We start from the raw sequence: 26,524 nt of genomic DNA on the forward strand, positions 1-26,524 counted from the left end.
GATTTACATTATACTTACCTTTCAGGATTCAAATTCGGAAGCTTGCAGATCTGCTATTTTTTATGCTTTTGTGTGACGATGTAGCATGATCAAGTAAGGGTGTTCATTTATGGAGAAAACCCCCCACAAAAAATATGGAGATAAGAGGTTTCTGCCCGACAACGAGGCTATCTTCACTGCACAATCGGACACGCACACGCACACACACACACACACACACATACACACACACACACACACACACACACACACACACACACGTATCATAATCTGAAACAGTAAAACCTTTGCATTACCTGTGAAGCTGAGAATGCTCCCTTGTCTGCGATGAGACTAGCACTGGAGCCCTGAGTCAAAAGCCCCAACACAGTCGCACACTGTCAGACAGGCACACAAACGCACGCACGCACGCACGCATGCATGCACAAAGCCAGTAAGGGCTTCGTTTGAGGGCACAAAGCGATACAGATATAGTGGCAGAGAGCAAAGAAGGAGGGAGAGAGAGACAGAGAGAGAGAGCTAGAGAGAGAGAGAGAGAGCGAGAGAGAGAGAGATACACCACTGCTTGGTTTGATACCAGCCGGTGCCAAAAATGTGTGGAGGGATGGGTTACTATAGCAACAAAGCGGTGGGCCCCGGTGGTGGGCTGCATGCGACTCTGGGCCGTGCTATAATTGCAGATACCGTCAAACTGGCTGTTCGATTCTACATATGTCTCTCTACCCCTCTCTCTCTCTGTTCCTTGATGTCTCTCTCTACCCCTCTCTCTCTGTTCCATGATATCTCCTCTCTCTCTTCCATGATGTCTCTCTCTTCTCTCTCTCTGTTTCATCCTATGTCTCTCTTCCCTCTCTGTGTTTTCATCTTACGTCTCTCAAAGTAAGGGATTCTTGCCTCATATAGCGTTTAACATTCAACTAAGGCGCTTTGTCGCGCCCGCCACCATAACTTAAAGACAGCATGCCGTTATGTCCAGGCCTCACCTGCACACTTGGGAAGAAAGCACTTGACATTCACAGATAATGGCAGAGGGACACTTGTCCCACCGCATTAGGCCTAATGGACCACTTACTGCACTCTTCCTGCTGTGCCACATTGTTCTAAAGTATCATGGAAGCATTGAATCAACACAGAACGCTACATGGCTGTAGGTTTATTATCTGAAAAATACATACTGCAATCTGAAGACGTGCCAGCCACTTCAACAAGTGACTCCATGTATGTCTCTATGTATCCATGAACATGAACATTAACACCTACCTACAACTGATAGCATAGAACAGGACGGCATAGCGTGCTGCTCACACACACACGGTACTTAAAAATGAGACGTGTCTGAGCTGAGTGGTGCTGTACTGTACCCGTGCTGTACGTAGGCCTACTGTACAAGCCCTCCTCCCTGGCCTCTGTGCGTGTGTGTGTGTGAGGGTGCGCAACAGTGACACTTGGTGGTCAACAAGCGCTATTTCCGTACTTGTACGTTTCCGTACTCAGACACAGGGACACACATAGCTGTCTATAGCTTCATGCCTGAGTGTCCAAGTTGCTCCTTTACACCTGACAGGGGGTACACCTGACGCGTGGAAGGAAAACGTTATTCCAACCAGTTCCTTTCCCCTCCATCAGGCGCCCCGGCTGGCCAGGGGGAGGCAGTTTAGAGACCAGGATTACTGCATGTTTTTTGTGAGGGTACCTACCCTAGGGGACACCGGGAGAACATGCAAACTCCACACAGAAAGGCCCTTTTGCCAACCCCGCCTCAGGTATGGGCACCGATGACGCGGAGGAGGAGACACGCCGCCATCGCCCACAGTGTCCCGAGCGGGAATGAAACCCAGGACCTTCTAGCCTTGAGGCGACAGCACTACCAACTGTGCCACCGTGCCCCCCCACCGTGAGCTTTTGATAACTTATGAGACATCATAGGTTTTCCAGGGGTTCTCTGTGACACGTCACACGTTTGGATCACGTGACCGGAAAAAAACCAGTCTCCCCTTGCGGGTGGGAGCTGATGGAACATCCACACTAGGACATTTGTGCACGCTGTTTTAATGCATGGAATGGAACAACGTACAATATTGGGTGATTCTTCAAAGGTTAGTGAAGAACACCAGCTGTCAAAGGGGGTTAAAGATTAATTAATTAAGCAGTTAAAGGATCAAGTGTGATTGTGAGTAAAAGTTGATATTCTTTGAAAAAAAAATATGGAGATAAGAGATTTCTGCCCGACAGCACGCGACCATGAAAACGCTAGTTTTACTTAAGTAATCTCTCAAGACATATAATAGCAGAATCCGTCAGCACCACTGCCTTACACCGTTGTTAGTAGGAATAAACACAGAAGCCCCTGGGAGGAAGTGGACTAAGAAAGGGGAAGAGTCCTGCTACACAAAAAAGGAGGTGCCCCCAGAGGCATGAGTCCCCTGATTATGCTTTAAGTAAAATGTGTAATATAGCACAATATAAAAAATACTACAAGTAAAAGGCCTGTATTCAAAAATGTACTTGAGAACGACAAAGAACTGGCCTGGACCTGGAACACAGAACTCCATATATGGGCATAAAAGGAACACAGACAGACCGATACAGAGTCAAGCTCTCAGCGTGTATACCAGCTATTTCTATATAGCTGTAAAGTAATGTAAAGTTGTGTAATAATAATTTTATCTGCAAAGTACTGTAGCTAGCAACTAACGTTTCCAAATAATTGCAATGGAGTAAAAATTACAAGCATTTGCCTCTGAGATGTACAGTAGTGGATTATTTAAAATGAACTCAAGTAAAGTAAAAGTAGGTTAAAATTGGACGAGTACAGTACTCGAGTGCTTATAGACATTCCACCACCCTTTAATGTGGCGATGACAGTGGCAGAAGGCTAAACGGTCCCCCACCACGTTTCCTTTAGTTTCTTCCATGCAGCCCGGTGGGTGCAGGCAGCAGGCAGTGCACTCCCTCTCTCTGTGTGTGTCGGCACAAAGCACACACCTAAAGAGATGGTGCCCTCCCAACAAAAGCCGGGTGAAATTGCAGGGGTAACCGTTTCCGTGGTAACAGTACGCAGTCACAGAGCATTGTTCCTGCTGTGTGCTCTAAGGAGGGGAAGGAAGGGCAGAGAGTGGGAGAACAGAGAGATTTTAGGCCTGTAATTAACGTGCGCTAATAACTGTGTGATTGTAGCGAAGGCTTGTTGCGAGAGCTCCCTCCTCCAGCGTGAAAGAAAGAAAGGGACAACTTAAATTGGAAAAGACACGGGACAAGTTTAATGGCACACGTGGAGTGAATACTGCACCTCTCTGACTAACATGCAAGCACATATACGCATTACATTTGCGAAAGCGTGAACGAACACGCACCAAAGGAATTTTTTACAAATTGGTTATTGCTTCAAAGTAACATAGCTGTGAATGAACCTCTATTGTTCAGTAGGGCACAGTGGCAGTCGGTGGCGCTATCGCCTCACAGCTAGAAGGTCCCGTGTTCAATTCCTGCTGGGGACGCTGTGCGTGTGTTGTCTCCCCGAGTCATCAGCGCCCTATTTACCCTCACAAAAAACATGCAGTAACCCTGGTCTCTATACTGCCTCCCCTGGTCAGCCGGGGCACCTGATGGAGGGGAATGGACCTTCATGTATGACTTTCATGTAATCTCGCCATCCCCCACTTCTCTCAGGTCTAAAATATTTTCTTTTTGCCAAAAATATGTTTTTTTACTTTTATGGATACGATCAAGCCTTGTAAACCTTGTTTCTATACACGTCTGCATGCTTGTCTGTGTGCGTTGCGCACGTGCATGCAAATGTAAGTGCATGTGTATGCGCACATGTCTTATGGGGCATCCGCCCACTTCTAAAAGTAGCACTACACTGAATCTCCATAAAATTTAACAGGCTTTTGTATGCTGGAAGGCAAGCCAAGAGGTGTTAGTACTGTTAGTAGTAGCCTGGGGTCCACCTATGCTTTCTATGGCATAGGCAGCTCCCGACAGGATCCGCCGGGAGAATCTAAACGCAGCTGTGCGACATGAGACAGAGAGAGAGGAGTGTGTGTGTGTACGTGTGTACGTGTGGCTGTTAGTAGTTACATTGACCTGAAATGATCAATCTTAACCACAGAGCCATAGAGCTTGTGGATCTGCTGCTTCTGATGCTTTTGTGTAGTCTTGCGTAGCCAGACAACTATTCCACAATCTCCAAATGTTGTATGACCGGAAGCATTGTGGGAGTCAACAGTCTGGCCACGTGAGACTACTTTTGTGTGACACTGTAGTGTGATCAAGTAGGGCGTTCATTTACGGAAAAGAAATATGCCCGACAGCAAACGTTAATCAAGCAGCCTTACCTGCTGTAATGGCATGGGCCGCAGCCAAGTCCCCGTTGAAGCCGTTCTCCCTGGCTGCGGAGTAGGGTGGCGCGGCCCCTGCAGGCTGGCACGCCCTGTAGGTCGAGGCGGAGGAGGACGAGTAGCCGTTGGCCCCGTGGGGGTCTGAGGAGGGCTCCTGTGCCCCTGACGGGTCCCACCGAGGGGCGCCGTCCTCTGGCTGCCGGCCGTCTGCCATGCTGGGTGGAGCTAGCGGCAGGTGGTTGGAGGGACGGTGGTCGCAAGCTGCTGTCTCTCCTTCCTGGGAGAGGAGAGAAGGAGAGAGGTAGAGGTCAGTTCATGATTCTGTACTATTGTATTTGTTCACATTGCAAACATTCTTAAGTGATGAACATTCAATGCACTCTTTTGAGCTGCCCAACAGACAATACATAAAAAATAAATAAAAAATATAGAAATATTCTTAGTTCGATGTCGACAACCGAGAATAGAACTTAGGTCAGTGGTTCTCAAAAGGTCCTTGAGGGGGTTCCAGGGGTCCCTGGCAAAATGTGTAAGTACAGCATCATAATAATTTTAATACAATCTCACAGTACGCCACTTTGTGCCACACTGTGAGCTTGTACATCTTCTAGCATTTAAAAAAAAAATCTTACAGGTGATATTTTCTTTTTTACAAAATCGTCTCTTCTGGGGGTCCCTGGCACAAAGCATTTTCAGATGGGGGTCTGCGGCCAAATATATACAATTTGGGGGACCTTGACATGAAAACATTTGAGAACCCCATTGATTTAGGTGACCGACACCAGTGTGCAACAGGGGTGTTAAAAATAATGAATATGTGCATGCGCGTGTGTGTGTGTGTGTGTGTGGCTGACACAATAGTCCTTTGGTGCACGCTGGCTAGACAAAGGTTGACAGCAGATGGGTGAAATCCTATGATTTGTGCGTTGTGAGGTGCTGCCACTGCCAGAGGCAAAATTACTTCAAAATGCACAGAGAGAGAGAGAGAGAGAGAGAGAGAGAGAGAGAGAGAGAGAGAGAGAGAGAGAGAGAGAGATAGAGAGATAGAGAGAGACACACACACACACACACACACACACACACACACACACACACACACACACACACACACACAGAGACAGATACAGAGAGAGAGAGGTTGGAGAGGAAAAAAGACAGATGAAGAATGAAGTAGCAAAGGAACAGACAGTGGAAAGTAGTAGTACCTGTGTTTACATACTGTAAATATACAGTAGTGTTGTAAATCTAATTAACTGTAACATTGATTTCTACAGTGAAATGTTTTTACAGTATATGTGAATAATTATGTGAGCCACTGTTAGCCCAGTTATCAGCAACAACACAGCTACTGTACATAGCAAGTTATTAGTTTCTCCTTCTTCTAGCTCTGCAAGATTTGACAGCAGATTAAATGCAATGCGTATTTAGATTAATGTTATTGTATTCTAACACATTAACTCTCACCGCCTTACAGGTCCATTTTGGGTACAATCATCTAACTATCAGAGTTAAACAAACATTGTGTAAATGGCCAAATCCACCCATCACAGGTAGATTTGCCAGCTCAGGCAAGTGAACGTCTAGGACAGGTGGTAAGTTAGCAACCCGTTACCATCGCTGACCTCGGCATTGTAGAATCAGTGCTATACTGCTGTACAGCGCCGAGACATGGGACACACAGTACAGTATAGCAGCTACAAGCTCACAACAACATGTCCCGTGGACCTTGTAGATCGGCTAATTAAAAGGTTAAACTAACGGGACATCGGCTGCTGACATTGTCCTTCCCAATGTCATCAGAAAAGTCAAAGTCTGGCTCTAAATCACATCCCACACAGCAAGGACGACGGAGGGAAGGAGCGAGCTGGAGACAAAGGACAAGAAAGCGCAATAGAAGTAAAATCATACTTGTTTGAAGTGAGGGGCGCCCACCGGCCACCTGACGTCATTTAGTGCCCTAAACAAACATTAGAGTCCATAGACAGGGAAACAATTTAAGTGCTCTAAACAAACATTGTAATATCCTCAAAGTTCATAGACTTGGCTGGAAAACGATTTACATATTAAGTGCTCTAAACAAACTTCCCATAGACTTGGCTGCCATATGACGTAATATTCAAAAGCCGTGCATTGTAGTGGCTAGCGCCCCCCAAAAAGACAGAACGGGCACAGGGGAATTGATGGCTTTCAGGGGAGGGTTTGTGATTGTGCCGCAGTTGAGGCATTTGCCAGGCGAACCGTGTGGACCGCCGCGCTGCATAATGGAATGTGTGCGGAGAGGCAATTTGTCACGGCAGGCCTCCTCTCGGGTCCGTGGAGACCATGAGGGTTCAGAGTAGTCTATTGGTGAAGCAGCAGTCAATAATGAGAGCCCGAGACTCTGACTCTGGCTGTGCTCCACAATGGTCAACACAACACAGCACAGATACATTCACAACCTATTCATCATACTCATCTCTACTCCATTCTGTTGTATTCTGCATCACAATCAAAATACTACAAACCGTTGTTGTCGGGGGGAAACCTCCTATCTGTAACCACATACATTTACATAAGTAGGCTACTGTACTTGTACTTAGTTTTTCACGATAGTCAACACATGTTTTTCACAACCTAACTTCATTCTCAAAACTGCACACAAAACTTAAAACCTCACACACAAAATGCTAAACCCTGACACTCCTTTTCCATGATGACTCTTTGCCATCAAATCTCTTAACTGTTCCCAAAATGGAAGTCGTGCTTACACTCGTGGGTACACACAGCCATATTTTCAAATGACACACACATTCATTGAGTACACACAACTAAGCATTTGCTGCACACTACCAAGCATTTACAGCACAATGAAATTAAAAATTGAAAACACAATCACAGAAATACATGATTGAACACACATGATTGGCAATGACTCTGGAGAAGGAGCCATTTCTCCTTCTGTAAAATGACTCCGTGTAGGCCTACTTTTTCATGGTCAGTTTTTTACTGTAAACCAGCCTGCTCAACCCCCCCACACCCCCTCCCATCATGTATTGTATTGTATGTATTTTTCCAGTTTTTCATGTGTCTATGAGGTGACAGTACTTCATTAGACACCCTGGAGTTGTTTTATGTGCAATGGTGTATTAACTTTGTATTTAGGGTTTCTTCCTGGAGGCTGAACCCTTGACAGTCAAACGGGCCAATGAAGTAAACAGTAATATAGTGACACCACACTATCAGCCCCTCCCCTAACCCCTCCGCCTTTATCATACAACTACAGCTGTGGGTGCGGCTTCAGTTCAGGTGGATCACCACCCATCACCACCCACCAGGCAAAACAGGCATACTTAATGAACTGGTGGGCGTGTCCACATAAAAGCATGATTTAAAAAAATACTGTACACTTTTTGGAAAAAGTTCTTCCCCCTTATATTGTAATAATACCTGATGATCATGTTTTAGGGAAAAAATGGTGGCACTCCATCTTTAAAGGTTTTTACAAGGTAAAGAAAAAATAATCCTGCTTGGGAAACAAGGCTTACCCTGACAGCAATGAAATGCAAGCGGAGCCATTACTCTGCAAAGGAGGAGGTCAAAATGATACCGCACGCACAGTGTCAAAAAATTAAAAAGCACAGGACAGGCAGTAAATCCCCGGGTTAATGCACTGAAGCAACGTGCGGCCAGCTCCTTGTCACAAGACAACAGCTCTGCCCCTCCCAGCCGACTCTCACCATCACACCTCTGTCTCCCACCACTCCAGCCTCCATCATCAGCCAGCACTTCTGATATTAAAGTCTGATTTATACAAGCTGTGAGCTTGTAGATCGGCTATTCCCCGCACACGACACTGGCAGTATAAATCGTGCATAACAGAGTCATAAAACACAGACTCAGACTGCAAGACTCATCACCATTCCCATCCTCATTTCTCCCTCTCTCTCTCTGTGCCGTCTCTGCTGTCTGTGAAGGTCACTTTGAGATGTGCTGTTATCCAGCCACGGTGGTAAGTTCCAAGGCCAGCTGGTTGCCAGGCTAGGGGACATAAAGGGAGGCATGAGGAGGGAAGGAAGCATCCTAACCAGATGCCCGAACCACCTAAGCTGGCTCCTTTCCAGGTGAAGGAGCAGCGGTTCTACTCCGAGACTGTTGGTATATTGCTCGCAAAACACCGCACAACAGGTAATATAGACACTGGAGAACAAGTGAGACAGAGAGCCAGAAGACAACGACACGTACAGTATGTTCCAACCTACCTCCCTACCTGCTTGATCAGATAGAATACGCGTCAACTGTGTGGGAACACCTAATGAGAGCCACCTGTATAAAAGCCAGTGCTCTCTGACTGTCTCACAACTAGACGGCTCTCCAGCAGGCAGGAACGCGAGCAGTTGTTTTGGCATACTTTGACACAGACACCTGAGTTTGGTGTACAGTCCTCACAGTATGTATGCATGTACTGTATGTATGAGTACGGCATAGATGAGCTGTAAGTGATTAGAGCAGAAAGTTGCAACTACTGTAATTTAACACAAACAGGATGCAGGTCTCACACATGCACCAATTAAAGACAATAGGGGGGCACAAGGCAGTAAGAATACATAAGTCAAGGAGTCGCTAATAAGGCAAGAATAAATCAGATCTGCCATTGTCGGTTTGCGACACCTGCACACTACTAATTATAAATCACCCTTCATTGCATCACATCTGCTTATTGCAGCAGCACCCACACTCACAGCTCTGCCAGTCGGTCTACAGTCTTGTGCCTTTCAGCAGCATCTGGGACTATCAGCCATCGTGCACTGCTGCCACTGTACATGGCACACTGCCACCGGCCCAGCGCCAAGAATCACCTCACCTAGCGTGTAGCAAGTCACCTGGGCTTTTAAGTCCCATCTTATCACCATAGCAGACACACTCCGTCCCCAGCAGACACAATGCTGTGTGGACAATGGATGGATGCTTCTCTGGTAACCTCTCTGCTCCCCCTACTTATCCTGATAACACTCCACTCCACTCCACTCCTGTGTTCTGCTGTCTGCACCTTTATTTTCCTTTCGTTTCATTTATTTTGCTCTCTTCTTTTACTCACTTTCATACTATTAATGTTAACACACACACGCAACACAAACAGACACATACAGATACACACACATGAATACACAGAGACACTGTCATTAGCTTATCGTTGCTGTCGTTTGCCGTTTTTTTCTTTTCGTAAATGAATGCCCTACTTGATCGTACTACAGCCTCACACAAAAGCATCAAAAGTAGCAGCAAGCTTTGAGAGATCTGCTACCTTACTTGTGGAATCCTTGTGAATAATTGTGGAATCCTGAAAAGTAACAATTTTGGACATACTGTATGAGGTTTCCACAATATCGGCATGGTTTAGCGCTGTGATTTCTTGTGATTTCAAAGTTTGACAATTATATAGTTGTGAATCAATTGGCAATTCATTCCTACAGTATATCAGTGCTTCCCCACTCTTAGCTAATTGTGTTTATAATCCAAAGGTAAATTGTAAAATGTACACTTTGTAAAGAGCTCCAAGGATTGTTTACTACTGTATGTGTTCAATTTGTGCCTCGTTTACTGTTAACAAAGAACTTCACAGTTCCTATTTCCCTTTTATATTTTGTTAGATACAAGTCATAGGTTTGGATATGGACGTCGGATGAAGTGGCGTGGCTGAAAATATCTGTGTGTGTGTGTGTGTGTGTGCATGTGTGCAACTGTGCATGTGTGGTTACAATTTACAAGAACACAGAAATCTTTTCAACTCTTCTTTCCAAGAGCACAGAAATGGTTTCCCCACGGTGCATCAGCATTGACATGCAGACCGATGAGAGTGGAAGAGACTACTCCTAACATGCAGCTGTTCTGTCTCATCTCCCTTGGTGTGTGTGCAGAGACACTGGGGTGGTAAATGAGATGAAGGGTGCATTACTGAGGAACATACTGTGGCAAGTTGTGGCCAGTTCTCTTAACCCATTCTGACTGGGCACCCATTTTGGTGTTAGCATCATGTCATGCTTTAGCTATTGAAAAATAGCAGATCTACAAGCTCATAGCGCGCCACCGAGTGGCGCGCTACGAGCTTGTAGGTCTGCTATTTTTGAAAAATCGAAGAACAACTGACATTTTTTTAGAATCTGATCTCAGGTCAGAATGGGTTAATCCGACCAGTGTGTGTCCAGTGGAAACCTCGTATGAATCTGATCTCAGGTCAGAATGGGTTAATAGTCCTGCACACTGTTTGCTAGACAGTTCAGGCAGGCCTACAGTAGGCACAGGGTGCTGAAGGAGAGCTGTCAAAGGAGGTCCCTTCTCCAAGGCCCACAGCAAACGTGCTCTTATAGCGAGAATCACACCGCTTAATTTGTCCACTCCAATATTTTTTTATTTTTTTTATTTGACCATTCCATTCTGGAGATATTAACCTTTATGTAACACCTGCTTTTGTAGGAAAGTGCTGTTTTTGAACAGAAAGCTGAGCTATGGACCGTTTTATGTCACAGACATTGACAGGCAGATATAAAAATGAACACGAAAAATATCCTATACATACTATACACCGAATGAAAGCCTTGAATGTCTACTTTCACGAGGAAAAAAAGTACACATTGATCCCATCTACCCTTCATCAGTAATTGGCTTTTTAATTCAGCTTTCGCCCACCAAACATGGTGAGAGAGAAGACATAATGTATGTGTGAAGCTTTGTCACCTGTTGGTACTCTAAACAAAGGGTGTCAAGGGACATCCATTGCTGTGCATTGGAGTGGCTGCACTCAAGAGAAATCCAAGCAATGTTGAACCAATGAAAAGTATTAAAAAGCTCTTCTGACAAACCCAGCTAACTCCATTTGATCCTCACTGTCTGCTAAACCAGTTAACTCCGCCAGAGGGCGTGGAGTTAGGGTAGAGAGACAGATATGGAGATCTCCATATGGGCACAAAAGAGACACAGACACACGGGTACAACTGGTATCCGGACAAAGCCCCTGACACTATGACTTATACATGTCGGTATAAACAGCGGTGCGACGAATGTTTGAGGGTCGCATAGCGGCCCGAATCTCTAGTTGGATACAGTAAATCTGCAGAAATGTATTTTGTGAATTTATACTGTGGATGAATTGTATAGGAGCCAACATGTAACATATTTTGATAGTGCAGACTAATGTTAAATGGTGCATTTATATAGCACCTTTATCCAAGGCGCTTTACATAGATTGTGCATTACATTCACACATTCACATTCATACACCGATGACAGAGGAAACCATGGAGGGCCGCAACCTGCACATCGGGAGCAGTGTCTTGCTCAGGGACACTTCGACACAAACTATGGGGGAGCCCGGGTTCGAACTGGCCACTCTACCCCTGAGCCACTGCTGCCCATATGATAAAATGACGGATGCTGCTAAACTGCAAAGAAGCTAAGGTCCCGAATATTGTTTAAATTAGCAGTGTAAATGTTTTTGTTTGTACTGTATGGTACAATGTAGATCACTTCCAGACAAGCTGCCATGGCGCTTCAGCACTCCACTTCCTCAAAACGACATAAGCAACGCCCCCAAGCTGACTGCAGCAGCAGGGAACTCGAGCATATAGGCAACAGAAACACAATGACTTGGCAACAAAGTCAGAGGTATTCCAGAAAATACTAGCAGGTGGCAAAAAAGTAACTACCGAAGCCCTCTTTAAAAATAGCCCTTCTACAAGCTCTAGAATGTGTCACATTGTATGCGATGCTGATCAAGTAGGGCTTCTATTGAACAAAAAACACAACAAGTTAGAATAAGTACTGTAGATAAGAGGTTTTTGCACTACAACAGCGATATCAGACGAACATACACTCACTACCTGTGAGTGGGAAATGTTGGCTGATGAATGAATATCAACATCCTAATACATCTCATGCTGTGTGATTTGGGGTCCTAAGGATGAAAACAAAATTAATATCAACATCTTAAAACCAAAATGTTGAATTGTGTGTTTGAGCTCACATGCCCTTTTGATGTAAATCAAACAACAACCTGTCAGTGGGGAGTGTTGGCTGGGAGGAGGAGTAGGACTAAGGCCCTATACGTCCTCTCTGGTTCAAATGTTTGTTATTGTATTTGTTTTTTTCATTATATGTATTGTGTTTTATATGCCGTGATCAGGGCGTCTTTGAAAAAGAGAGCTTGCTTGTCAATTTACAGTAATCCAATTTATTTTGCCACGTCAACGCAGTGTGAGCTTGAAGATCTGCTATATTCTGTATGAGACCAGAGCACAACTACGGGAATTATAAATCAGGCACAAACTCAACCCCCAACCACTAAACCTAACTTATAAATATCCATACCTGACCCTAACCCCGACCTGAATATTTTCCTAATTGTGAGCCTCCTTCTAAAAAATATTCTTTATCCATGAAACATTTTTTCTTGCAAGCACGCACACGCACACACACAGTCTAGCCCACATTTCCAGACAGCAGGTAAAAGCTGTCTGCCAGAGAGCTGAATACAGTCCATTAGCAGAGGGTTGTGTGAGACATGTTACATAGTGATGTAACATGTGCCTGGGGAACTGGAAATCTGTGTGTTCTTTTAGTTTATTAGTCTAGTAGCCAGCCCATATAGCCCCATTGTGAACCCGGACATGTTGAGTACACCAACGTTTTATGTTAGAAAAGTTGAGTATGGGTCCCCAGCATGTACGTAGAAACTGCCGGATGCAAACTTCCATATGTTGAGCAATTTTCATAATTGGCAAAATATTCAAAATTTTATCATGCTTTATGCAGCATGTGACGTGTCAAACTAGGGGATTTTCATGATTCTGAATCCATTCCAAGCTCATTGGGCTAAAAACGGCCATGACCACTTGCCCAATTGTGCTGACATCACATTTGTGATGACGGCAATGGCCGTTTTTAGCCCAATGAGAGATTTTTTGCAAAACTAATGCTTGAAATGGATTCAGCATGTCAAATGCTACATAAAGTATGATGACATTTTGAATATTTTGCCTTCTAAAGGTTGTTAATGGTATGGTCACATGCCAATTATGAAAATTGCCCAACATATGCAAGTTAGCATCGAGCAGTTTCTACATGCTGGGGACCCATACTAAACATTTCTAACATAAAACGTTGGTGTACTCAACATGTCCGGGTTCACATTCTGGCTACTAGACATTAGTTTAAAGTAGTTTATTAATTACAAGGAGGACTCCCTTGTAAAAGAGATTGTGAATCTCAATGGGACAATTCAAGGTAAAATAAAGGATAAACAGGGAGAATGCAGTGCTCATACATCCTTTGAATTGTACTATAGCCTCCTTTCTGTATTCCCCATGTGTTTCCTACCACCCTGCTAGCAAACCCTGACTCGTCAGGTCAGAATTGGACAGTATACATCACAAACTACTGCTTCAACAATTCCAGTATAAGCACACCAGAAAACAACTCAGAATGTGGCACTGCGGGAGGTTTATCCCAGGCCTCTCCCAGTAGAATTACTACTAGAATATGCACCTCTTACAGTATAGCCTTCAGACATTCCTATAGTATCTTCCCAGGGTCCGATTGGGTTAGGGTGGACCCTGGGAACATACTAGGACTCTGGAAACGACTGTCAGCAAGTCCTCCACGAAAATGCTAACGCATTCTGCGCTGTTTTTTATACTTTCCATGTAGACTTGCGAGACAGACTGTTGCCTCCCATAATTTTTTTATGCTTCCGGCATACTATACAGTCTGTAGCACGGAATGTCTGAAAATGATCAGAGGATGAATGAATGAATGAAAATGAATGAATGAATGAATGAAAAACGTTATTCCGAACATGATAAAAGTGCAATATAGAACAAATAAAACAATATTCACAAAACAAAACAAAAACAAACAATCAAAAATAAGCCTCACTGCATGGCCGCAAGTATTATAATTCGTATTTTCTTTACATGTTCGAAAAGGGAGAAGTAAAAAACGTATATATACAGTATATAATAATAAAATAAAATAAATAAAATCATTCACTTAAGAAGAATTATAATGATAATTAAATGATGGATAAAATGGATGCGACGCCTCCTCCCTCTCCATACTTCCGTCTTTACAGTCACGCAAATTTGTCCTAATACAAATCAAAATAATCAAGGCGCCTATAGCTTGCTGCTTATCAGAAATGGAAATTCTAAAATAAAATGTAAAAGGGGAACGGAAATTAGGAACGGGGGACAGCTTCCGTTCTCAGCTTTCGGGAGGTGTACAGTAATAGTTCCAGACTCTATATTAGCATTCGTAGATTTTGGAATAGTTTTCTGGCTACATGAAACTTCTTTCCATATAATATACATTTCGGTACATCCTGCTGTGCTCCATCACATGCTGTATGAGAGGGGGATGCTGTTATCGCCTGCTCGTCCTCCTTTGAGACGCCTATAGCTGGCCTTCACATCACTTAATACCGCCTACGACAAAGCTCCTTTGGGGAAACTGAAATAAAAGTGTCACACTGAACACTGAAAAGTGTGTGTGACTGAAAAGTCTCACACACACACACACACACACACACACACACACACACACACACACACACACACACACACACACACACACACACACACACACACACACACACACACACACACACACACACACACACACACACACACAAAACGTAAAGTATATTATTGCTGTCAGGCAGAAACCTATCTCTCCATGTTTTAACTTTTCTATTTTATATATTTTTGTGTGTAAATGAACACTCTACTTGTTTACAGCGTCACACAACAGTATCAAAAGTACCAGATTTACAAGCTAGAAATGCATTCGCTTGTCGATCTACTACTTTGTGTGCTTTTGATTTGAACAGGGTTTTCCACCCGACAGAGGTATAAGTATTGGACAGCATCCATGTGTAGTATTATAGGACACAGCAAACAGCTGAGCTAAACACATTATCAAGCAACCATTGTATTATGTGCACACTGAACACAGATAATTGTCTCCACCAGGCCTAAGGCATGGGGAGAGAGTATGTTTTGCACTCCGTCCATGTGTCCGTCCGTCCGTCAAATTTTGCACACACACTCCCTGGATGCCAATGATGAACCTCTTCCCCAAATTTTCCAGAACAGCCTGTTATAGCGCCACCAGGAGGCCGACTTTTGAAATACACATTTTTTTATATTACTCCTCCAGATTCTGTCCAAAAATCGTTACACACTATCTCTATAGTCATGTGTTCAAGACAGATCTGTCCGATATTTCAGATTCCATCCTAATTGGCTAACATTGGCTTTCAAAGTTTGCAGGATTGGCCTGTTTTGAACAAAAACCCTCAAATCATGAACACAGCATGCAATTTACGTGAAATCTTTCACAGACTTTCCTACTAGGCTGAGGAATATATCCCACCCTTCACATTGGCCTGTTATAGCGCCACCAACAGGTGGATTTTTGCAAAACCTCCATCATCCTCAAATCACCCAATTGCCATCCAAGGCGTAAGAAGAAATGGCACCCTTTTCACACTGGCCTATTATAGCACCACCAGGAGGCCACAACCTGACATGCCCTGGTGGAGACCTGTGCCCCGAGAGGCACTTTATCTAGTTAGAACTTCCGGCTTCCCTTGTTTTCACCCACATTTGCTATAAAAAGAATCATGGTTGATTTGGTACTGTACTGTAGCAACGGATGGTGCACAGTATAGCTTATGTAAGCCTACAAGCTGATGAGTTTGTCCATCGGCTACTTTCCCTCTTATAAAAAAGGTTTACGGCTTTGGACATACAAGGTTATCACCCGACAGTGACCATATCGTCTCTGATGAGTGGAAACCTTGTATGTACAAAACTGTAATGTTTATTTTTCAGGAGACCACAAGAGGACGTAAACTCACTTTTCCCCACAGCAAACGTAGGAGATCTACAAGCGCAAAACGTACAAATGCCTTAGTATAGGATCAAGTAGGGCTTTAATGTACAAAAAAATTAAACATGTAGAATATGGAGATAAGGGGCAGAAAGGATATCCTGCTATTGAGCACACTTCCAAAGGGGTTTAATTAGCTTCTAAAAAACATTGACAGGTGGATGGAAGTAAATGTGATTGTCAGTGGCTAACACTACTTGACAGATTCAGTATTCACATAACAACAGCTTATGTATCGATTGTGTGACGGACAGCAGTACAGTGTATACGTTTTTTTTTTTTTGTTATTACAGGATGCAAGATGCATGTCTTCCCTTTGCAGACTCCAGCAGATTTGAGGGATAATTAATTATGGCCTCTGGCAGCAGAAATACGTTATCCTGACGTGTAAAAGAAGGCAAAGATTAAAGACTGTTCTAAACCACAGCTAATTATGACAATACACATCACAGGATGAGACAAGATAGGATAAATCAAGACAAGTGTGTTGATTCTGGAGGAGGGGTGGCGGTGGTGATTGTTGGAGAAACAACAGAATGAAGGAATCAGCTGCAGGGAAAAACAAGGACGCAAATTCAGACTAAACTAAAATTTAACTAAAATACATAATAAAATAGTTAATTGTCTTTTCAGTTGAAACAGATTAACTTATTGTTGAAAGATAGTCTGATTAATCATGTCAGGCACAACAGAAGCATCATGCACTGTCAAGACTAAGCCAGGATTACCTAGTATAGCTCACTACCTAATTCACTCCAATCCACTAATTTCTCTAATATATACACGGTAAATCTGCAGTATTGTAACACTGTGTACAAATGTAACCAAATCCACGCTTCTCCGTATCCATTTGGCTACATTTGTACAGTACACTCTCAGCGTATTTCGAATCGTTAATCATTTAAACCATAATGTTATACTTTGCCGATGAAAAAATATATTATTACAATTGAGAAAATTCCATGCACACGATGCAAATGTATTTGTGCCCATGGAGCACGCAACTTTGTGCTTGGGTTCAGGTGATGAAACTTCTCTTTGGCCTTGGCCTCATTTTGAGGCCAAAGAGAAGTGATGGAGAAGTGTGAAGGCCTCCAATCTACAAGTTGTCCAAGAAGTGCCGTTCACGCCTGTGCTTTCTAGACATGATACGTCACTTCCTTGACCTCTCCATTTTCAACCAAGCCCTGCGGCTGTTCGACTACTGACCAATCACAGCGGGCTGTCCGAGAACTGCGGTGAGCACAGAACGCTCGCTCTCCCTGTAGTTTACCTACTGTACCTCTCTATCCTTGCTCGATTACAGCAACTACACAACCTGCCCAGCATGGACAAAACACGGTCAGTGGTCAAAGACACATCGCGAGCGCCCACACAACCTGCCCAGAACGGACAAAACATGGTCAGTTTCCAAAGACACATCGCGAGAGCCCACACAACCTGACCAGCACGGACAAAACAGCTTGTAGATCTGCTATATGGGGGGGGGGAAATGCATTTTCACAGTGGACTTGTTATTTACTGGTGACCCTTTCCTTTCCATCATTACTTCAGTGCGTCCACCTCCCACCTGCTACTCCCGTTGGTAACTTTCCTCCTACGCACTGATTTCTCTCTCTCTCTCTCTCTCTCTGTGTGTGCAGACACGCATGCATGTATGTCTCCCTCCCTGTGTGTGAGTCACAGTTAGATGCTGCATTGCAGGGCTCTCAGCTCAGGGGGGGGGGCAGCTCAAAGCAGTAGGGGAAAGCGACTGAGGCTGAATATGAGTGTGTCTCTCTGTGTGTGTGTGTGTGTGTGTGTGTGTGTGTGTGTGTGTGTGTGTGTGTGTGTGTGTGTAGTATGTGTATAGTATGTGTGTGCATGCGTGCGAGTCTCACTAAACACTCCATTCAGTTTTAAGAACAACTGTAAAACGCTATTAAGTAATAGAGAATTTATTAGAAACCTCTCATCTCCATATTTTAACATTTTGTATTTGAATCCTGAAAAGGACTTTTGGACTGATGAGGTTTCCACCCGACAGATTATTTGCAGCTTTTTTTTCTGTTCCAACTTTAATGCCTTGTTTTGTTTTTAATTCCACAGCACTGTATGTAAAGATCTCACCTGATCTAGTAACTCACTTAGTTACTAGAGACCTACAAGCCCACCACAGACAAAGTTTTCCCCTCAGCTGCCAGGCTGCTCAATCATTCTGGCTTCCCTTCCACCCCTGCCCCCTAGTGACCGGCATTTTAAACACCGGCAACATTGATGCACTATGCACTATTCAGTATTTTAGCCGTGATGTGAGCGCCCCCTCTAGAGATACTTCCGGGGACAGCGGGACAGACACACTACTTTGTGTCGCTTTTGTGTCCCCATAGAGTTATACTGTGACGCTCTGTCGGTCTAAATCTGAGTGTAAAAACAGTCATTACGATGGCATCAAGGCCCACCAAAATACAAATCTTATGATATTTAGTCGACTAAAACTACAAACATTCCAGGTGACTAAATGAAAACTATGACAAACTAAAATCAGAATTTGCTGCCAAAAACAACACTGCCTTACAGCCCGTCTAATTAATTTCCATAGCCTACACCCCCTTACTTGGAAATGGAAATGTAAGCTGCAGTATATTACAGTATGCACATAAAAGTAAAACACATTAATGTGCATTCATTAGAGCCATCTTCACCCTTGATAATAGGGCCCACAGGCACAGATTTCGTCTTTTATTATTATTATTGACAAACAGTTGCTTTATGTTATGTAGCCCATCCTAGCTACTAGCTCTGACCCTGCATGAGATGTCTCGAGTTGGTCCCCCCACGTCAGTATTTGTGTCGGTTTAATGTCAAATTATTACCATCTGAACATCGTATGAAAAATCTGAAGGCAGTCGCGGTAATCTATATGTGTCTGTTGTCCCGACGGGCTGAAAAAACACTTTCTCCATTGATCACGACTGCTGTCAGCAGCTGGTAGGTAATGTGTCAAAATCAAATGATTGTTTGACCGCTGTCACACAGTTTGTTAGTACAGTTGGGGGCCACCGATATTGTCTCAAATCCTTTAGATGCTCTTTTTGTTTTGCGAATATTGGAAAATTAGTTCTGAAATCAACCAGCAGGTGGAGTAGTTGAGTATGTTTTTATAATAGGCCTAAACCCTGCACTCTAATAAGCTGCGGTCCAGCCCTATGGAATATATGGAATGCATGTGCTAATAAAAAGTATTTATGCTCAAATTATTATTATTATTACAAGTAAGACGCGCAAACGCGGGAAGCGAACGCAGCTCGTACATATTTGGGTTTTGGACGTATAGCTGCTTTGGGGACTCCTTATATGGTTATGGCTGAGTCATGGTGACGTAACAGCGGGACAGACACACAGACACACAGACAGACAGACAGACATGATCTGCTAGGTCTCATAGTTAGCGCTCACTGCATTCGCAATTAAGTATAGAGCACCCTGCCCCGCATGCTCAAATTCACACGTGTGCATCATGTGGCAGCTCCACCCACAGGTTGTAGTATTTAAATATGAGGGGGAGGTGCGTGTGTGTGCGTGCAATAGTTATACGTCACACTATCAGTGTTTATATCATTGGCCCGTTTGACTGTCAAGGGTTCAGCCTCCAGGAAGAAACCCTAAATACAAAGTTAATACACCATTGCAAATAAAAACGACTCCAGGGTGTCTAATGAAGTACTGTCACCTCATAAACACATGCAAAACTGGAAAAATACAAAAACTGTGGCACTCCATCTTTAAGAAGAGCACGTCACATGACAACAACATCTTCACTTACAGTACACCTCATTAACTAAGCCCCATGGTTCAATAGTAAGACATTGCAATAAAACCGTCTCAATTATTTGATTAACCTACATGAGGAATATTAATATTAATATTAAGTCAGTTATCGGTGTGGATATATTTTCGGATAATTGCCCAGCCCTAGTTTGTTTAATTTGGGTCACATAGAGATGGACATGTTGTCTTTCAGTAGAACAGCTCTCTTCTTCCCACTCTGTGTCCTATGAGCACCCAGCGCTCACATACATCCACCCACGCTGCCATTTAGTGCGCACAGAAAAAAGACAATTTTCTCTTTGTCTTTTTCCCCCCCTCATTCTCTTTCTTTTACTCTGAGCTACACTGTAGTTGGGGTCGAGTGTTGATTTTAGTAAGTGTCAAGAAGGATGGAACGTACTGTAATGGCACATATACTGATGGAAAGAGACATACAGTATGACAGACAGACAGACAGACAGACAGAGCTGTCACCAGTCACAATATGTCACCAGTAATGATCATACAGACTAGGCTACTGACAGTGGATATGTTGTGAGGCTTAATAGTAGGCCTACAGTGTCCGACGGCTCCAGATTGTCCAATTTAGCTCCAAAAATATGTTTTTCACACTCCTCGAGCATTTCCATGGCCACAATCAGGCGCGCAGAGGAACATTTTTAACTGGAGAGTGGAGAGGTCCGAAATTTGATCCTCCAGCAACACCGCGACAAAAATCCCTAAAAGTCTAATATTAATGACTTCCTGTCAAACGAAAACTTAATGCATGATAACAAGTCACGAAAGAAAATCACGAATCATGATATAATTCATCTGTAGCTCAACGTTCCTCGACATACAACTGATGTTCATTATGCATCTAATTGCATTACAGGTGTTACTCATTTTAAGGACGACTTCACTCATTCTCAATCTATCTTCATAAAGTATGCTCATGATAAAATGATATACCGGTAATTGTTTTTCTACTCGGTCTCGTCTCATAGGGGGGCTGTGGTCGGACACAAAACCAGTGACATCATTATCATTAGTCTTTTTTTTATCAAGAAAAGCCTCTGTAGGGTCATTATATTTTTGACATATTATTGCTTATAGCAGCTTTAAGCAACATTACATAAGTCTTTCAGAAAACAATGGTTTAGAACAGTAGTTCTAAAAAATATATATATATAATCTGGCGTAAAACATTTTCAAATCAGATCGGCGCTGCCACGTAGATGTGATGGTCGCATAGTTACGTTAGGCGCATAATAAAAACACAATTTACTTTTTGACAGATACAAAATTAAACTTCTACATCAGCCAATCGCATGAGCATTGCCTATAATGACATTATATGACATTATAATGACATGCCTATATAATTACATCATGCCCAACGTAGGGATGCCAGGTTTTTATGAGGTAAAAAATCAGGAGACATAGGGCGCCCGCTGGCCAAGTGGTCCAGGCGCATGCCACATACGGGCCTGACAGCGTGTTGCGTGTTCAGCCCCGTTCGAGTCCCGTTACCTTTGCTGCATCTCTCCCCAAAAAATAATCTTAAAAAAAACAAAACAACGGGAGACGGTCCAATCCGATACAGGGGACGGGCTCTATGAATATGGGTGCTGCTGTAGTGTCTGTACAGTACCTGTTAGGGCGATGTGATTGTATGACTGGTGGTGAGTGAAGCTAGGTGATGACAGAGCTCTCTCTGGCTCCGTCTCTCTCCGTGGGTCTCTAGATGTAGAAGTTGTCTCTTCCTTCTCTCTCCGTGTCTCTCGATGTAGAAGTCAGAAGTCACGGATGTGGCCGAAGCGACGCTGAAAGCCCAGATGGTTTCCGACTCCGAGTCAAACCTGCAAATCAAAAGCACCGAATCAATATTCTGTGTATAGATTTTGTGTTGTTGATTTTCAGCGGTTGCTGTATCAACCATCCCAAGTATGCTTGTCACAATTATTACATAATCGCCTACTCGCAATTATTTAAGATAATACATTTTTTTAACATAATTGTTAGAATTGTCATAATCATTTCCATGTTGTAGTCGGGTTGTGGGGGCAACAGCTCCACCAGAGAGCTCCAGAGTTCCCTCTCTCGCCAGTGAGTTGATGTGATTCCTCCAACTGCGCCTTGGTCTACCCCGGGGTCTCTTCCCAGAGGGACGTGCCTCAAGGACCTCCCTAGGGAGATGCCCAAGAAGCATCCTAACCAGATGCCCGAACCACGTAAGCTGGCTCCTTTCCAAGCGAAGAAGCAGCAACTCTACTCTCTCGCATGACTGAACTTCTCACCCTATCTCTAAGGGAGATGCCAGCCACACTGCTGGGCAAGCACTGGCTGGTTGGTTAGCCAGCATGATGGTCAGATCAACATATGGAATTAGTTCTGTTCTGGCCATATATTGCCACAAACCGTGACGGACTGACGGTCATATATGGTAGCGTGACGGCGTCACTGACGGCGTCACTTACAGGTTTTGCAGGTTTTCATAGTAATCTGTTGTCTCTGTCTGGTGGAAACTTGGATTCAAATTCAAATATCGACAAGCTCGAAACATTTCGCTTCGTGCGTCGTTTGGGGCGCATTTGAAGCCACGTTTCGGGCTTGCAGACTGTCGATACTTTTGTGTGAAACTGTAGTGTGATCAAGTATAGTCCGTTCATTTACGGGGGGAAAAGTTAATTTCTAGAGATAAGAGGTTTCAGCCTGTGAGCAACGTTAAAACATTGGAGCATTTCTTCCATCACTGAATACAGTATGTAAAGGTTAACAGTACTGGCTGCTGTGTCAGCTGTTTGGATCATGACATTTTAATTAAAGCATATCAACCTGCGTGACGAACCCAGAAAATATATGAATGAAACATCTGCAGCAGCTTGTGCTGCATGAACACATCTGGTGAGTGAGTGCCAAACAACGTGTTTGTAGCCAGTGGTAGAAAAAGTACTGATTTTTTTTACTCAATGTATAGTACCAATACTGCAATATATGAGCTTGTAGATCGGCTATTTTCAAATGGCCGAAATGTACTGTATATGGGACTTAAGTGGTTACTGTATGTAATAATAATCATCTACAAAGTAACTAGTAACTAAAGTTTTCAAATAATTGTGGTGGAGTAAAATTACAACAGTATATGCCTGATGCCTGATGACCAAAAGCCTAATATCTCCCTCAGCCAAGGGAAATTCCCCTTTGGACTAATGGTTAAGAATACGGCTTTCCACGCAGAGACCTGCGTTCAAATCCCGGGCGTTACATGCAGTAGCACGCACGCACGCATGCACGCACGCAACACTACACTACACCACAATAAACACATCCCGGGGTACTGTGCTCTGCTCTAGCATACTCTAGCAAAGATAGCAAAGACAATGGTGCGATCAAATGGTACCAAAACTCTGGTATTATTGTCATAGGGGGAGCCCTTTGTCTGGCCCATGGCTCTATAGAAGCTGTTTAATTACTTGTGCAATGCAAGGCTGTATTGTTCCCTAAAGGGACATTTGGAGGGGACTGCAAGCAGGGCACTAAAACACAACACATGCTTGCAGTCAACTAGATACATGAAAATATGCAACATATGCCTCGATCTCGGTTGCTAGGCGATCAATAAAACCGGAATTGAAACGGAAGTAAGATGGCCGCCTCCATCCACCTCCAGTTGTTTACATTTTTTCCAATGCTTTTATCTCTGATTCTTTTCCCAGGTTTTGTTTTGAATCAAAACAAGCTTTATTCACGGCCGATAACAAAAGTGTTTATTGTACTTCTAATGTGAGAGGAGGCTGTGTTTTGTCAATTACTTAAAAACTGTGGGTGTGGCGTTGGAGGAGTTCGGAAAGGTAGCGGCTCTATTCTTTCTATTATTCTGTTTAACCGTGGACTGGTGTGATGTGGTACCTGGATCAGGTTCTGGTGAGCAGTCAACTTTCAGTAATTTTGCTAGGGAGAACGACAGGTCTAAGCTCCCCCCACACACCTTCTATTCTATCCTCCAGATTCCAATTCAGCCATATCAGCCATCATTTCCCACACGATAGAACTGCTGACTCCAACAGATCCCGCATTGCTTCCCCCCTCCCCTCCCCTTCACAGCAGCAGCTCTCCTCATCACATCAGCACTTAAACTCCAGGTTTAATAAAGATGTACGGTAGAGGTGGTGGAGCTGGCGTCAGGGTCCAGGAGTTAACAGTAAGGAGGGACGTATAGTGGCAGGCGCAGAGAGGGAGGCTGTCACATGTGGTTGCACATGTATGCCAGTGATGGGAACAAGGGACAACGCCGAGCGGCAGACCTAGAGCTATACAGCAGAGAGATTAGAGAGGGAGGTTTTTATGCATTGCATGTTACTTAAGTGCTTCACTTTAGTTTCTTTTACTCATTTACCACCGATATCGCCTTTTGACGCCTCCGGGTCCAAACGCCATCTGCGCCGAGTGACGGCAATTTTAATTGATTACGGTTCACAACTGTGTTCTCTGTGCGCTTGTAAGACTCTGGTTCGGGTGCGATAATTTATATTTATTTATTTTTAATCCGCTGGCTTATGCTGTCTGTGTGTTTTTAGAATCGTAATATCTCGGATTCTTCTATTTGGCTCAAAACAAGCTTAATTTGAGCCTCATTTCTCTACAAGATCAGTGGCAACTGGAGTTTAAGCACTTAAAGCCTCTAGTCTCAGTGAAACCGACTTGAGTTGCACCTGTACTTTGACCACTTCTTTCCATATACATGCACCAAATCCGTTACAAAAATTGAAAACCGACGTTTCTCTTGGCCCGCGGTCTTGTTCCGCATGTTTAGGAAGATTTCATTTTACATTGCAGCTTTGATATGCCATGAAGTACTGTATTTGTTCCCACCGAGCGACGCAGACGGATGTCCCATTGGTTTGGCAAACCGATTTCACCGAGCTGTCTCGGTTCAGGCGAGGCCCTCACAGAGTCTCCAGACCAGCTGTCTTCCCTCCATTGTGGTTTCAAGCTCTGAGCTTGTTGTCTGGCCGTGGGCCTAATGTGGCCGTGCATTAGCTGATTGCTGTGGAGCTCAGATACAGTGGGTTCCAAGTGTCAACAGAAACAAGAGACCTCCTCAAGTAAGGATGCTGGGCTGACGAGACTCCAGAAAGTATGTGTTTAAATTAAACAATGTTATTCTGCCCAGCCTCCATCCTCCTTAAAGTGGGGGAGGAAAATGAGATTATATCTTGAGCCAAGATGTGAGATAAATAAACCGAAGCATGATTTTTATTATTTTTCCCGTAAAGGATGGATGGAAAGACGATGCACATACAGTAATTAAAAGTTATCTTGTCAATCTTGCGCAGGCGCAAGGGCTGTCATGGCAACAACTGGAGCAGAGGGCACAAGACCGAAGGGGATGGAGAAGACTCATCAATGGCCTATGTTCCTCAGGGAATTTAAAGGCCTAAGTAAGTAAGTAAGTTGTCAATCTACGAGCTTGTATGTAAAACGGCAATCATCCAAAATAAACAACACGGTCATGTATTCCCGGACGACCGCAGCATTGCAAAATGCCAGGTCAACAGGGAACAAACACCTAGCCTATCGTTCGGGTGGAAACCTCATATGGCCAAAAAACGGTTACTTTTCAGGAAATGAAAATAACCTGTGTTCTCTACAATGGGTCCAAAGTTGTTTAGTCACAATCTCTCGTGATACATTACATTAAACACACTTGATACTTGATATATGCAGTGATGCATATTGGAAAACCTGTTTTGTCCAGGGACCCTACAAGATTTGTGAAGAAAAAGATCTATTGTAATGTCTTCAAGATTTTGTTAAACATGTGGCAATGCATTTCAAATAGCATTTAACTATTTTATTGCGGCTAGCTGTTAGCATAAATCCCAGTTCCCAGTGCCACCATCAGCGTTCACTTTAAAGAGAAGGAGTTTGCCCGCACCCTCGCCCCACACACACACTCAACACACACACTTTGCTATCATTAGCACAAGCGCACACTTTTTACCTTAAACGTTTACATGTCGGGAGCAATGCGGTACAAAGTCACAAATGACATCTGAACTTTGGATGGCAGAATATCCACCAAGGACAGCTCTCCAAAACTCGGACTTATGGAGGTTTGAAAATCCTGCTTGTAACCGAGTGTAGGAGCCGATCTACTATAGGCCATCACATCATGTATGTGCCATCATGCCATGTCTAACATTCCAGTTAGTGTGCTTTGTCACCCCCTACAGACATAGAGAGGACATAAATTACCTAGCCATCAGAGGGCCAGGTGTTGTTGATTGGAGGTTCACAGTTTTTTACGTCTGGTTTTTGTTCTACACCTCCTTCTATTCTCAGTTACAGTTATATGCTAAAAGTATCTTTATTTTTTCAACTTGGATCAAATAAACCTTTTGAGTTCAACTTTAACTCTTCGCCTGGACATTACTCATTTCCCTTTTTTGGTCAAGTTTGCTGCACAA

General features: G+C 43.7%; 1 protein-coding gene across 1 annotated transcript in view; it reads right to left on the reverse strand.

Annotated features, from left to right (window-relative positions):
* map2 (microtubule-associated protein 2) overlaps positions 1 to 26,524 on the reverse strand; it is a 95,268-nt gene that overhangs the window by 35,670 nt on the left and 33,074 nt on the right. Inside the window, 2 exon segments of the mRNA XM_080785935.1 lie at positions 4,338 to 4,617; positions 21,706 to 21,913. Coding sequence (XP_080642061.1) covers positions 4,338 to 4,554 — 217 coding nt within the window. The 5' untranslated portion in view covers positions 4,555 to 4,617; positions 21,706 to 21,913.

This window comes from Protomyctophum bolini, assembly GCF_963924005.1.
Source record: "Protomyctophum bolini genome assembly, chromosome: 16".
NCBI lineage: Eukaryota > Metazoa > Chordata > Actinopteri > Myctophiformes > Myctophidae > Protomyctophum > Protomyctophum bolini.